The sequence below is a fragment of the Bos taurus genome, chromosome 20 (assembly GCF_002263795.3).
Source record: "Bos taurus isolate L1 Dominette 01449 registration number 42190680 breed Hereford chromosome 20, ARS-UCD2.0, whole genome shotgun sequence".
NCBI lineage: Eukaryota > Metazoa > Chordata > Mammalia > Artiodactyla > Bovidae > Bos > Bos taurus.
This window is the reverse complement of record NC_037347.1, coordinates 12,656,882-12,670,990: the sequence shown is the minus strand read 5'-3', so window position 1 is coordinate 12,670,990 and position 14,109 is coordinate 12,656,882. Positions and strand designations below refer to the sequence as shown.

Below are 14,109 nucleotides of genomic sequence, written 5' to 3'. Positions count from 1 at the left end.
CTAGACATGGCTTTTTATACAACAGAGATACAAAGAGTATTTGCCCAATGCTACTGATTTGTCCCCATCTCCACTCTGGCATTTAGCCCCCCTCATCTGTGTGGAATATTTTAGTGGCATCCACACTTTTTTCTACTTAATCCTCCTCTCTCTAGCATTCTGGCACTGCACAGCTCAGATGCCTGTGGCTCTGTGTTCCAGGCCCAGAAACTTGGTTTTAACCCCCAACTTCACTGTCACCTTTCGTTCTGGTTGTGCCGCTTCCTTGTTATCCCTTTTGGCTTTGGCACGTATCGTTTCACATTACAGTTTTTCTTTCTTTTGATTTTGATGTCTCATCCACATTAACAGGAGATACTTCAAAGTTACTTTCTAAAGTACAAACTCAGTTGTATCTACTGTTCCATCTATAATTTGAAAGGCTGAGCTGTGCCACCAATTTTAGGACGTTGCCAGTGCTGATGATGACACACAGGTCAGCTCAACACAGGGGGTTCCCTGCATTTTGTTTTGGTACCGGGGCCATAACCCCTCAGTCTAGCCTCTACCCTGGTACGTGACACTGTGGATCTGAAATAGCTTATTTTGTACCTGAGGAGCTTGAGGCAGTAGAATAGAGGATCACTCTTCAATGTCATTGACAATGACAATAGAAATTCACTTTGAACATTTTGTTTACCTTGAAATGTAAAACTACTCTTAGGTAGACATAGCTTATTTCATATTCATTCATGGAGAAAGCTAGTTCTGCAGTCTTTGAGTAAATTCAGTTTCTTACCACTGCAGAGAATGGTTATAATGAAAAGTCTTATCACTGATTTTATTAAGGGCACATTTAATGTATATAATTTTATATATTTGGGGACCTTATAACAGACAAACTGTGCAGAACAGCTTTTGAATGTTCTCTCATGAGACATTTCTGTTTTTCTTCAGGAAAGTTTATTCCATAGATCCTGCAGCATGGACTCTTACACTAGCATATTTTACACTCTGTAGAGGCAATTCAAAATTTTCCCATCTGATTTATCAATAACATGAAGTGTTTCTGATTCCTGTTTCAGAAATCGAAATCCTGGATTGAGACAGCAAATATATTAATATTTCAGAAATTAATGGTTACTAATTTATTCAGAAATTTCTCATATTTAGAGAGCCTATGCATGGCTTTCTGATTTCTGAGAAATTGAGTGTGTTTTTTTCATTCCTTCCCCCCCCCCCCAATTTTAGTGTAGAATTAGGTTCATAGACACTTTATAGCACATATGATAACATGTCTCTGCGTGGAGGCAGAGTGGCTCCATTGTCTTTTCATGCCTATTTTAGGACCAGAAGAAAAAGATAAGGCTGTGCTTAGACTAGATGACAGCTCTATCAGTGGGCACTCAGGAGGGCTTTCCAGTGAGCTGCTAAGTTAGAGTACAGTATGTTGAAGAGCAGCAGAATCTGAATGTGCTCTGAATGTATAAGGAAATCAGTTCCTTAGTCTACTGAGTACTGGCACTAAGCCCAAGCGTGGTTTTAGAAGATATAAAATGTTCCTCCTTTGAAACATTTTATTAAACAAATTGGAGCATTGTGAGCAACAACTGACATTTTGGTTTGCATCAAATACAGCCAAGTCTCAATTATCCACATAATGGGAAGCTAGGATGGCGTTAAGAATTTGGTAAGCCTGAATCTGATGTTAGCCACGGCTGCCACGTCTCTGTTCAGTGAAGAGCACAGCCAGCTTGAATTAGCCAGTGTGCAGCTCAGTTCCAAAAACTCTTTGCCTAAGGTAAGAACATGTACAGTGTAGAGTCATGGACCAAAGGACAGGCAGAAGAATGTTCTTGAAGAAACTCATTGTAATGTAGCAGGAGTTTTCAGGGCTCACTTCAGCTTAAGAGTCGGTACTAGAATACTCAGCTAATTCTTATTTTGGTTTTGCCATGTGAAAGTAATTGGAAATCAACTAGTATTTACTTCATATCTTGATAGATCTCTTGGCAGAATTGTTGCAAGTAAATGAGTTGACTAATTTGTTCCCTTTCCTCTCTAAAAGAGAAGAGCCATGAGGCTAAAGGAAAAAAAAGGTAAAGGGACTCTAAGCTTGGGCCCCCATGCTGAATATTTGAGAATTGGCTGCTGAGTGTGCTTGAGGGCTTGGATGGGTTGATGGGAGTAGGAGTTACAATGGTCCTTTGATAGATGAATTTGAAGGAAAAAAAGAAAACCTCTTGGAGAATAAAATACTTTATAACCATATATGAGAAAATTTGAAGTTCCTTATTATGGACATAAGCATAAGAACACATTTTACTACGAGACTTAGACAACATATTGCTGAGTATTTTTCATTAAAACGTGCTTAAAAATATAACTTCCTATATGGAAATATTTGTTGCTTTGTTTTTTTAAAAATGACAATATTTAACCTGAATTTTCATCTCTATTCTGGTGACTACTTCTCAATGGTTTTGATACAGACTTACCATTAATTCATACTTGGAAATAGAATACACGCAATATAAAAAAAATCACCGACTTTTCTTTGCAAAAAATCACATGTCGAACATATCTGCCAAGTTGCTCTGCAACAAAAGGCATAAATAAAAATGGCAGCGGCAGTTTTGAGAATGTAAATTTCAGCAGGCACCATTGTGCTTGTTCTCTGCTTTAGAGCTGAGAAGGGGCGCGTGATTAGATGGTTACCTAGCGGTACCGATAGGCATGCCGTGATGATTCTGGCCTAAAGGGAACAAAAGTCCCTTCACTGAGCTATGCTATTTTTACTGCCATCATTTCTCCCACTTGGAATGACATTATTTTAACTTTCAGTCTCACTCCAAGGAGCCTGAGTCCAACCCCGTCCAGCCCAGGCAGTCCCTGTAGTCCTCTCTTCGCATTTCACTTCTGGAGGTAAGCGTGCTCCAGTGCCTGCCTGGGGCTGCTTTGTCTTGCCTTCCCATCCCCCGTATCCCACCATGAGTATCTGGACATTGTGGACCACAATTTGCAATAAAGTTTTTTTTTTTCCCTTAACTATTGTCTTCATGTTAACATATGAAATGAGGAAACTGGTTGAGCTGTTTACCTGATGACTTTACAGAAGCACTGAGAAAATGTACCTTGCTTATTCCACTGGGCGTATGTTACTCATGTTTCACTTAATGTCCAGTATTAGCAGTTTGTTTGACTCCTGTGTGTATGTTACATGTGGCTTTCCTTAGGAAATGGTCTGCACTGAAAGTCATGAATTTTGATTCATCTTTTATAATAATACTATTTATTACAGTTTCTAGGAAACATTTTCTAATATACATTAGAAATTATTTTATGTATGCTATACATTATTTTATGTCATGTTATTTCCAGGACAAAGTACTTGACTTGTCTAAAACCATTAGTATTTTTGAATCTTTAGAATCCTCACGTATATACCCCCACCCTCTTACTCATAGGCTAATATAAATTCATTCTTCTCTTCTCGGGAGAGAAACATCTTCAAGGAACTCTACTTGCATTTTAGCCCAGCTTATCACCAGAGTACATAATAGAAAATGTTGTTAGCATTGTATGTATAGTGCATACAATCTATTAGGATTTCCGTGAATTCAGTGTCTGTGAATAGAATTCGTCTCGCTGGATCTAATCACAACCCAACTTCCCCTTACCCATTTTTTAAAAAGTATATATATAATTTTCTTTCCATGCCGCATATGGAATCTTAGTTCCCTGACCGGGTATTGAACCTGTGCCTGCTGTATTGGGATCATGAAGTCTTAACCACTGGATCACCAGAGAAGTCCCCCCTGCCACCCATTTTTTTTTAATCCTAAAGTAGAAGGTAGAAGCACACTCTCAGTTGATGCAAAGAGTGACTCAAATTATTTTCTATTAATGAATGCTTTTTATTTCTTATATGCAAATGAATGAAAAATTTGCCATGCGTGGCCAGTTCCTTAAAAATACTACTCTTTGTAACCCCATGGACTGTAGTGTGCCAGGCTCCTCCATGGGATTCTCCAGGCAAGAATACTGGAGGGGGTAGCCATTCCCTTCTCCAAGGGATCTTCCTGACCCCGGAATCAAACCCGGGTCTCTTGCATTGTGGGCAGATTCTTTACCTTCTGAGCCACCAGGGAAGACCCATCAGTGGAACAATTTAGTGTGTTTCTCTCATTTTTCTACAATAAGACTGAACCAAAATTTGAAGAATTGACTGCAGAAATGAGTGAAAGACTTTGAACTTTGGTTCTACTCTTCTGCTGATGGGATTATATTTATTATTGTCAAAGTGACTTTCAATATGAAAGTTTCATGTAATAACTTTTATAAAGTATCCCCTGAACATAATAGGTCCTAAAGCATAGGAATGATTTTCTCACAATCCAAAGAATTCCATTGCTCTTGTAATTTGTCTATTTTGATGATCCAACCACAAGTAACTGGACTGTCTTCTGACCTTTTTTTCCCCTCAATGTAGCATGCCTTTATTGAATACCCACATGTCCTTTTCCTTCCTAAAAACAATAGGCTACTTGAAATAAAGTTGCTATCAATAGTGGAGGAGAGAAATTCCGAATAAAACACTGTGGTAGTGCAGAGGAGGATGAGGTTCTGAAAACTGATTTTGGAGAGAGACGTAGAGATGTCTTTGGAACCGGTGATATTTGAGCTGGACCATGAAAAACTGGAGGGTTTTAATGAGGAGAGTTAGCAGTGAAGGTCAAAACTAAACAAAGAATAAAACAGCAAGAAGGTAAGAGAGTGTGGCACATTGAAGAAATGGGTTTATGGCAAGAAGATAGGGTGGATGAGGTAGGAAAAAAAGCATGGACTTGTACAGAGATTGATTTGGATTTAAACATTAATTTGGGACTATGCTATGTAAGGTCCTAAATACTCAGCTGAAACGTTTGACTTTCATTTTGCAAGCATTTCAGGGTATTAGAAGATTTTTTCTGAATAAAAAAATGACTGAAAAAATTTACCAATCTCCCAATCTGTTTACCAATCTATTCTTTAAGAATAGATAGGACTTTAGTTAGAAGCTCCAGCGAAGGTGCTGGTATGGTAACAGGTCCTGGATAAGGACAATTGCAGTCAATTAAATTAAAATTTGCAGAGTACTTGATAGTTGACAGAATGCTTTCTATCTCTTTCAATTTAATCCACCTGACACTAGGCAGGAAGGAATATTGCTTCTGTTTACAGATGAAGATGCTAACACATTTAGATATTTAAGTGGCTTAACTAGCCTTGGATTCAAAATGAAGTCTCAAATCTTTCCACTGTGACTAACTGAAGACACGCGCATTGCAATGGGCTCGCTCATATGGGGCTTTAATCGTCCAGTTTACATGGACTTTGTGACCTCCTTTAGTGATTTCTATTTCCCCAGTGCCTTTCTCAATTCATGGGATGTAGTAAGCATTTGCAAAGTGTTTATTAAAGAATGAATGAGTGAACTGGAAATAGAAGGTGTATTGGTTACGGTCCTGCTCACAAATCAACCACCAGACAATTGGTTTAGATAAAATGGAATTGTATTTTTCACTCACAGGCCGAAAGTGTGGAGAGGATCCACTCTACATAGTCATTTAGTAATCCAGAGGGTTCTTCAACACATGGGCTTTAGAGTTGCCCTGCGTATCATTCCAGGTGGTGGAAAACGAAAAGATCACAGGAGATGGTGCGATGCTGGACCTGAGAGTGGCAGGCATTACTCTCACTCCCATTCCGTGCTTGGAATTTGGAGTTCTACTATGCCTAATGACAAGGATGACTGGAAAATACAGCTTCCTTGCATCTAGGAAACAGAGGAAGTGAGTTTGGGAAATAGCAGTCTTTGCCACAGAAGGTAATGAAAGAAAGGTGATGAAAGAAACACCACAGTAAGTGTTCAATAGATAGTTCTGAATGAATTTACACGGAGATTTTTAGTATTAATTGAGCAGAAACCAAGAGAGCAGAGTTGGAGAGGGAGGAAAATTAGTCATGATTGAGTTTAGTCCTGAACACACTGAGTCATCTCTAAGTAGAGATTTCTGGTTGATTGCTTGGAGTTGGCTGTCTCTAATAATGTGCCCCCAGATTATGGTCTAATGTAAATCAGAGTCTGTCTAGTCAAAGCTATGATCTTTCCAGTCGTCATGTATGGATGTGAGAGTTGGACCATAAAGAAAGCTGAGTGCTGAAGAATTGATGCTTTTGAACTGTGGTGTTGGAGAAGACTCTTGAGAGTCCCTTGGACTGCAAGGAGATCCAACCAGTCCATCCTAAAGGAAATCAGTCCCGAATATTCATTGGAGGGATTGATGCTGAAGCTCCAATACTTTGGCCACCTGATGTGAAGAACTGATTCATTGAAAAAGACCCTGATGCTGGGAAAGATTGAAGGCAGGAGGAGAAGGGGAGGACAGAGGATGAGATGGTTGCATGGCATCACCAACTCGATGGACATGAGTTTGAGCAAGCTCCGGGAGTTGGCCTGTCGTGCTACAGTCCGTGGGGTCGCAAAGAATTGGACATGACAGAGTGACTGAACTGAACTGAGATTTTGGAATCCCTGAGATTCCAAATAGATTCGTGCTGTTACCACAGAAAAGCATTTATTGTATCTGCATAGAATTGTTTTTTCTTCCGCTGATTGTGATGGATCAGATTTCTTCTTTGTTCCTTTTCAATGAGTAGGCGTGGAAGTTCCAGGGAGAGCGTGGTGGTGAGCATTGTCGGTTTCTGTGCCCTTTGGAGGTGCTGACACACACAGCTTCTCAGAGCTGCAGTGGAAGATGCTGTTCCTTTCATGGTGAAGCCCCGGAGGCAGGCTACGTTGGGACGGGAGTTAGCGTTAGTCTCCATGGACTTCCTGAAAGTTGCCTGAAAATGAGAGAAGCACAGCTTCTGGGGCAGCTGAGCTGCTAACCAAAATGTAAGTTTAGCTGAGTATGTCTTGGGGATGTACCCTTGCGCTGCCGCAGGAGGCTATAGCATGGCACACTTTGGCTCCCTATGCGGGGAAGAATTTTCCAAGACAGCCTCACAGTGTAGAATGGATCCTCTCATCAGACCATCAGTTTCATGCTGCTGGAAATCTCCCAGAAGGCCACTTAACTGGAAAGATGTAGAACAGAGAATTTAAGCATGTTATTCCCAAAGGCCCTTTCATCTTGAAATGCTGATGCCCTTATTGTCTCACAACAGGGCTGGAGAGAGATGGGCAAATGACACAATTTGTCCACAAGCTTTAAAAAAAAAATGGCCCAAATATCTGTTTATCTATACCAATGTGATAGAAAACATTAAAAAATCCTAAGTGGAATTTATATATGCCTTCACTTTCCCTCTTCTGGGACAACTATAACTGCTCAGAATTTCTGCAATCCCCAAGACTTAGCACACTTACCTTAATTTAGTAGCAGTTGATATAATGAGAACACCAGTGCCTCATGAGTCATGTGAATGTGACCTAAGCCAGCTCATAATCTGGACCATGATTGTTAGATAGCAAGATTCCAGGATTTCCTCATTTTACATTTTCAGGATCTCTCACGGCACCTGGTAGGCCTCACCCTCAATAGTGACTAGTAAATAGGGGAAGGCTGGCTACCGTAACTCAGGGACCACATTGCTGTCGAAAGGAAAATGTTGTTTTGCATTTTAATTGCACGGTCCAACTTCTGAGTGGAGGGCATCCCTTAGGGCATCTGTTGCACTTCCTACATCCCTCCTATTTTACTTCTTCCATCCTTCTGTTCACCTCCCCATTTGGTTCCTGGAGTCTCATGGTGGTGGCGGACACACAGCTAAGCTGGAGATGGCAATGGAGTGGCTGTTCCAGTTCTTCTCATCTCTCCAAAATCTCACTCCCTGTTTCAGCTGGGACTGAAGCCACACATGCCCCATGGCTGGTAGGATTCAGTGCTAGTTTCAGAGAAAGCTATTGCCAGTGTGCCATCAACTTCCTGAGGATGAGGATTTTTTCCCGCCACAGATGTATCCACGGACCCTAAAATAGCTCCTGGCATATATAGTAGAGGCGCCATAAATATGTATGGATGGAATGAATGTTTCTCCCGGGGAATCCAGCCTGTCCTGATGTTTTCACCTGTGCTCACAACAGGGCACACCCTTCCTCTTACGTGTGCTTTGCAATTGGTGCTGACACTTTGAGAGGTGGGGCATGCATTTTGATGATTCCATAAATATTAAATTATAACCTTCAAAATTTAAAAACTGACCAGGTATTAATGATAAATAAAGTAAGGTTCAAGGAGGGAGTAGAAAGGGCTTATTACAGAAAAGTTAACGTCAGAGTCTATTAGTGAACGTGCCTGGCTATGGAGAGGGGCAGAGAAAATGGTCTAGAGGTCACAACAGATGACGTGCTGAAGAGCTAAGTCACTTTGATGAAAGGGAGTTAAATGTAAGCTCTGCGGAATGGAAGCTTGTCTGATTTGCTCCTGCCATCTCCCTGGCACCTGTAAGAGCACTTGTTACAGGGCAGATACTTCATAAAATCAATTTGTGTGAGTGTTAGTGTGAAAGTATTAGTCGCTCAGTCATGTCTGACTCTTTGCAACCCCATGGACTGTAGCCGCCCAGGCTCCTCTGTCCATGGGATTCTTCAGGCAAGAATACTAGAGTGGGTTGCCATGCCCTTCTCCGGGGTATTTTCCTGACCCGGGGATCGAACCTGATTCTCCCGTGTTGCAGGCAGATTCTTTATCGTCTGAGCCACCAGGGAAGCCCTAAAATCAATTAGCTTTTGTCATTGAAGGTACTTTGAAGCAGCAAACAAGTTCTAACTGGGGACTTTGGGGGCAGCATTTTAAAAACAAAAGCCCTCCAGTGAGTTAGTGTTCCCTAGTGGTGTGAGTCTAGTCTAGCCTAGAGCTGGGCCCCTGCTGCCCGTTTCCTATGGGGCTCCTATTCCCCAGTGTGCAGCAGACCCCACCTGGCTGGCTCCCTTCATTCCCATTACCTGACCAGCCCTGGAGGAGTCGGATTTTGGGACCCAGTAGACTAGCAGCATGGTGCCTGATCTTGGCCACTGCTCTCACCACACACAAGATTTGAGACTTCGGGCAAGTGATAAATCATGAACTTCATGGACCTTCATTGTCTTCACCTACCTCACCCAAGAATAAGAATAGTAGCTTATAGGTATTTAGGGGGATATATTTCTATTAGCAAGAACAGGACCTGTGATGGTCCTAAAGGCCATGGGAAGGCCAAGTAGACATACTTTAGCAGAAAAGGGCATCAGGGACAATGGGCACCTAATGCAATTTTGCCAAGGGCTTGTCCGTTTGTCCTGCTGCTGCTAGAAAGGTGGGTAGGTGTCCGCAGCTCCCTGAATCCCCCATCACTCCACTCGTTGCCATGGTGAGGGGCAGGCATAATAAGCATTTACTAAATACATGGCAGCATACTGTGAATATGTCTCCTTTTTCAAATGTCTTCTTTTTAAATTTTTATTGAAATATAATTGATTTATAGTGTGTTATTTTCAGATATATAGTAAAATGCTTCAGATATATATATATTCTTTTTTTTTTAACATTCTCTACCATTATAGGTTATTACAAGATATTGAGTATAGTACTATACTTAATATCTTGTGCTATACTGTAGGTCTTCATTGATTATCTATTTTATATATAGTAGTCTGTATATTTTAATCCCAAACTTCTAATTTATCCCTCTCCCCTGCCTCCCTCTGTTTTCTATGTCTCTGAAGAAAAGGGAACCTGCCTACACTGTTGGTGGGAATATAAATTAGTGTAGCTGCCACAGAGAACAGTATGTGTGTGCCTGTGCGTACTCAGTCGTTCAGTCGTGTCCAACTCTCTGCAGCTCCATGGACTGCAGCCCACCAGGCTCTTCTGCCTGTGGAATTTTCCTGGCAAGAATACTGGAGAGGGGTACCATTTCCTCTCCAGAGGATCTTCCCGACCCAGTGACCTAACCTATGTCTCTTGTGTCTCCTGCATTGAAGGCAGATTCCTTATCACTAGTGCCACCTGAGCAGCCTGGAGAACAGTATGGAGGTTCTTTTAAAAAATTACAAATAGAACTACCGTATGATCTAGCAATCCCACTCCTGGACATATATCAGGAGGAAAACATACTGTGAAAAGATACATGCGCCCCAGTGTTCAGAAGCAGCACTGTTTACAATAGCCAATGTATGGAAGCAACCTAAGTGTCCGTCAATAGATGAATGGATGAAGAAGATGTGGTACATATGTGGAATGGAATATTACTCAGCTATAAAAAGGATGAATCAATACCATTTGCAGCAACATGGATAGACCTAGAGATTTTCATACCAAGTGAAATAAATGAGGCAGAGAAAGACAAATATCATATGATATCGCTAATTGGTAGAATCTAAAGTAGGATACAAACGGACTTATTTGTGTCTCCTTTTCAAGGGACACCTGTAAGTGTGGGGAAGTCACCTGACTGATAAACCCGTTTAGTTTCACTGAGTTTGTAGGATGAGTAGGACCATTTGTCTTTTCCATTGTTTCTTCTATGTCGGCCCCCCCAACCCCCCGCCACTTCACTTTGTGAAGAATATTGAAAAAAAAAAAAATCTGAAGAAGCTGGTACCAGATGGCAATTTTTTCATAGTCTGCAGACACCAGTTCCAGTGCTTTTGTGAATGTGATGGTTTAATGAACTGCCTTATGCATCCCGAGTTTTATTTCTGAATTGCTGTGTAGGCCCAGGTCTGTTTAGTACCGGCACTGTGTGGAATGGCTCTGCAAAGCGGAGACGAGCATGACTGAACACTTGGCTGGCCCTGTAGGTGCGGTCCGGGCAGACGTCGGAAGGTTGGGGTCTCAGGTGTCAGCGGCAGCGGGGGAGGCGTGGACAGGCCAGTTAGTGCTTCACTCGGCTACTGTGGTTTCTGCAGGTGCTGGCAGCTGGCAGCTTCTGTCTCCTGTAAGAAGGGAGAATGAGAGGGTGTGTGTGGTGGTCCAGTGAGCAGTGGGGAGGGGGCAGAGAGTAGACCGCAATGGGGAAGGGGGATGGAGTAAACTTATTGCAGTTACCGGGCCTGGGGGGTGAGGTTTTAGGAGGTCAGATGGCAAACAGAGCTTTCACATCCCTCTGGGTCCCGGGAACATGTTATCCTCTCAAAGCCTTTGCTCCTGCAGGCCTAGGTGCCCCTGTGGCCAGGCCCTGAGAGCCGTTCAGGGGCCTTGGTTTCTGACATAATGATTCTCCTTTTTTGTTATGCGTTCACTTTTTCATGCTAACTTTTCCTTTTTTGTTATGCGTTCACTTTTTCATGCTAACTTTTCTCTTTGGCTTACTGCTTTGAGCAGGAGGCTCAAATCGCTTAAATATCTGCATGTGGGGTGGCTTAGTTTCACTGAGAGCTTGCTACCTGCCCGGGGCTATTCTTCGTGCTCCCCTATTAACTCCTGTAGTCCTCACAGCAGGCCTGTGAGGCCAGGAAGACAGTTTGACAGAAGTGAAAACTGAGACTCAGAGAAACAAACTTATCTGTAGTGACCACACATCTCGGTCTGCCTAGGTGCCGTTCGGTTGATGCCTGCTGTCCCTTTGTCATTAGTAAAAGGGCCCCCCTTTCACTTTCACACCCCGCAAGTTTGAATAGTAAATTACACCCACAATGTCTGGAAAGTGGCTTGATCCCGTTAAAATTCAGGCCTCTGGGGGAAGAGCCCTCACTCTTATTCTGTGGCATAAAGTCGAAGTGTCTACACTTGAACACACTTCAGTTGCTAGTCATTTCAAGTTTTGCATTCCGAACAGAATATGATATTTACAGGGAGGTGATTTTGTTGCTCTGTCTGAACCTCAGGGCTTCCCTGGTGGCTCAGATGGTTAAAAAAAAATAAAAATCTGCCTGCAATGCAGGAGACCTGGGTTTGATCCCTGGGTAGGGAAGATCCCCTGGAAAAGGGAATGGCTACCCACTCCAGTATTCTTGCCTGGAGAATGCCATGGATAGAGGAGCCTGGCTGGCCTAAAGTCTGTAGGGTTGTAAAGAGTCAGACAAGACTGGGCAACTAAAGTGGGCTTCCCTGGTGTTTTGGGTCACCATACAAGTGAATTTTTTAGTCCTCTGTTGAGAGTGTGGTTGTGGGGCTGGGGAACGTGTTTTGAATTGTGGTGCCCTATATTTCTCTTTTCAAAAAAGTTTTATTTTAGACAGAGCCCAAGTGACACAATGAAGGTTAAATTGCTTTCATTTGGAAATCAGGCCATAGGCCCCCGAGGCACTCATTGCTGCCGCTGCTCTATCCTCAGCAGTCTGTACCCAGTTTTCTCGGCCAGGGCTGGCTTGCTGCAGCCCTGGGCTGAGAGTGTGTCCACGTTGCTGTGATGGTCTCACACTTTTTGAGCCCTATTAGAAGACCTGCCTCTTCAGGCCTGAAGTAGGAGCTCCACCTGAAGTGCAAGGAGCCTGGAAACTTCCTTTGTACCACCCACACTGAGAGACTCATTTGGCTTTCATCAATCAGGAGTATTTATTGTTACATAGTTTTTCTGTACCAAATATTGTGTCTTCACTTAACCAAATTTTGATTTTTGGTTCTGGAATATCTTAAAATTATTCAATGTAACGTTTAGCAGTTATCTCTCAGTTATTAGATCATCTAATGAAAAAAAATACTTTGCTGTGTGTATGTGGGGTAGGGTGGCATGGGGTTCTACCGTATATTCCATTTGGTTACTGCATCGCTTTGAGACTAGGAAAAAACATCTCACATCACTTAAAAAACTTATTCCTACACTTAAAATGTGGCTACAGCCATTAACACCCATCCTATTGAAAAGAGAATTAAGTTGTGATATTCTTTGAAAGTAAAAGATGGCAATGAGAATGTGAAGCTCAGAGGTGTCTGAGCAAGAGGAGTGATACAAATGCAGAATTTAAGACAAAAAATTATCAAGTTTCTCCAGCAGTAACATGGGGATAATAATACCTCTTGGAGGTGTTATAAGAATTAATTAGATGCCATTTGTGAAGAGTTCCAACCTGAGCATTCTGTTTTATTATTATTATTAGCTTCGTATTGTTCTTGGAAGCCCAGCATTCAAAATGATCTGCAAAACCCGACCTTTGTTATCAAGGATGTTGCATATGCTAATGAAACGTGCCGATGGTGAGATATGAAAATGGGACAGCTGTCCTCATGATCTCAGGTGAAGAGGAAATGAGCTAAATTTCATGGACTGTATGCTTTTCTACTACTATTTCCATGACAGTATGCTCAGGTGAGCTCTTCCTGGATCCATTTAATGAAACAGTATGGGGATACTCCAAAGCGAGAGAACATTCATTTTCCTGCAGTGGTACTGGAATTCTTTTTCTTCTCCTCTTCATGTAAAATATCAGCTTGGCTCTAAAGTTCAGAGTCAGAAGTCATATCCCTGGATTTCTAAGCAGCCTCCTAACTTATCTCCCCTCCCCAATCCCCCACCCACCCATCCTCACTTCTGTTCACCGCCTGCCCTCCTGTGCTCATTCTTGGTCCAGAGCTCAAAGTGGTCTTTGCTGTATCCGCCCTTCCACTGTTCAGAGCCTGTCCATGGCTGCCCTGCCATGTTCCATGACCCCTTCCTGCTGTCTCTCACTCCTTTCCTTCTGGTCACATTGGATTCTGATTTTTCTTGACCACTCCAAGAATGTTTGTGTCACAACCTTATTGTTTCCTGTTCCTGAAATACTCTCACCTACCCTTTCACTTAAAAAAAAAAAAAAAAAAACCTCCAAATCTACAAAAAAAGTTGGAAGAATAGTACAGTCAACACCCATGTTCACCTTAATTCACTGATTAACACTTTCCACATTTGCTTTGTCTTCCTGCCTTTTTCCTTTTTAGCCCGTATAAATATTAAATGACTGTTTTTGTTTGTTTGTTCATTGAACCATTTTAGAGTAATTTGCAAACATTCAGACATTTCACCCCAAAATACTCCAACATTTATCTCCTGAGGACACGTGCTTTCTCCTTCATAACCGTAACATCATTACATCATTATTATACTCCCAAGTTGAACCTGATTATAGTAATATCTGATATGCAGTCCATCTCAAATTTCTCCAATTATCCCCCCCAAAGTTCTTTA

The 14,109-nt window shown here is 42.0% G+C and overlaps 1 protein-coding gene across 9 annotated transcripts in view; it reads left to right on the top strand.

The window, feature by feature from the left end:
* The window catches only part of MAST4 (microtubule associated serine/threonine kinase family member 4), a 618,443-nt gene that overhangs the window by 389,928 nt on the left and 214,406 nt on the right, over window positions 1–14,109 (top strand). Inside the window, exon 2 of one of the 9 annotated variants that reach the window (XM_024981447.2) lies at window positions 2,824–2,904. The exons of the other annotated variants lie outside the window; for them this stretch is intronic. Within the exon in view, the coding sequence (XP_024837215.1) occupies window positions 2,824–2,904 (81 nt within the window). The remainder of the gene's footprint in view (window positions 1–2,823; window positions 2,905–14,109) is intronic. 9 annotated transcript variants of the gene reach the window in all.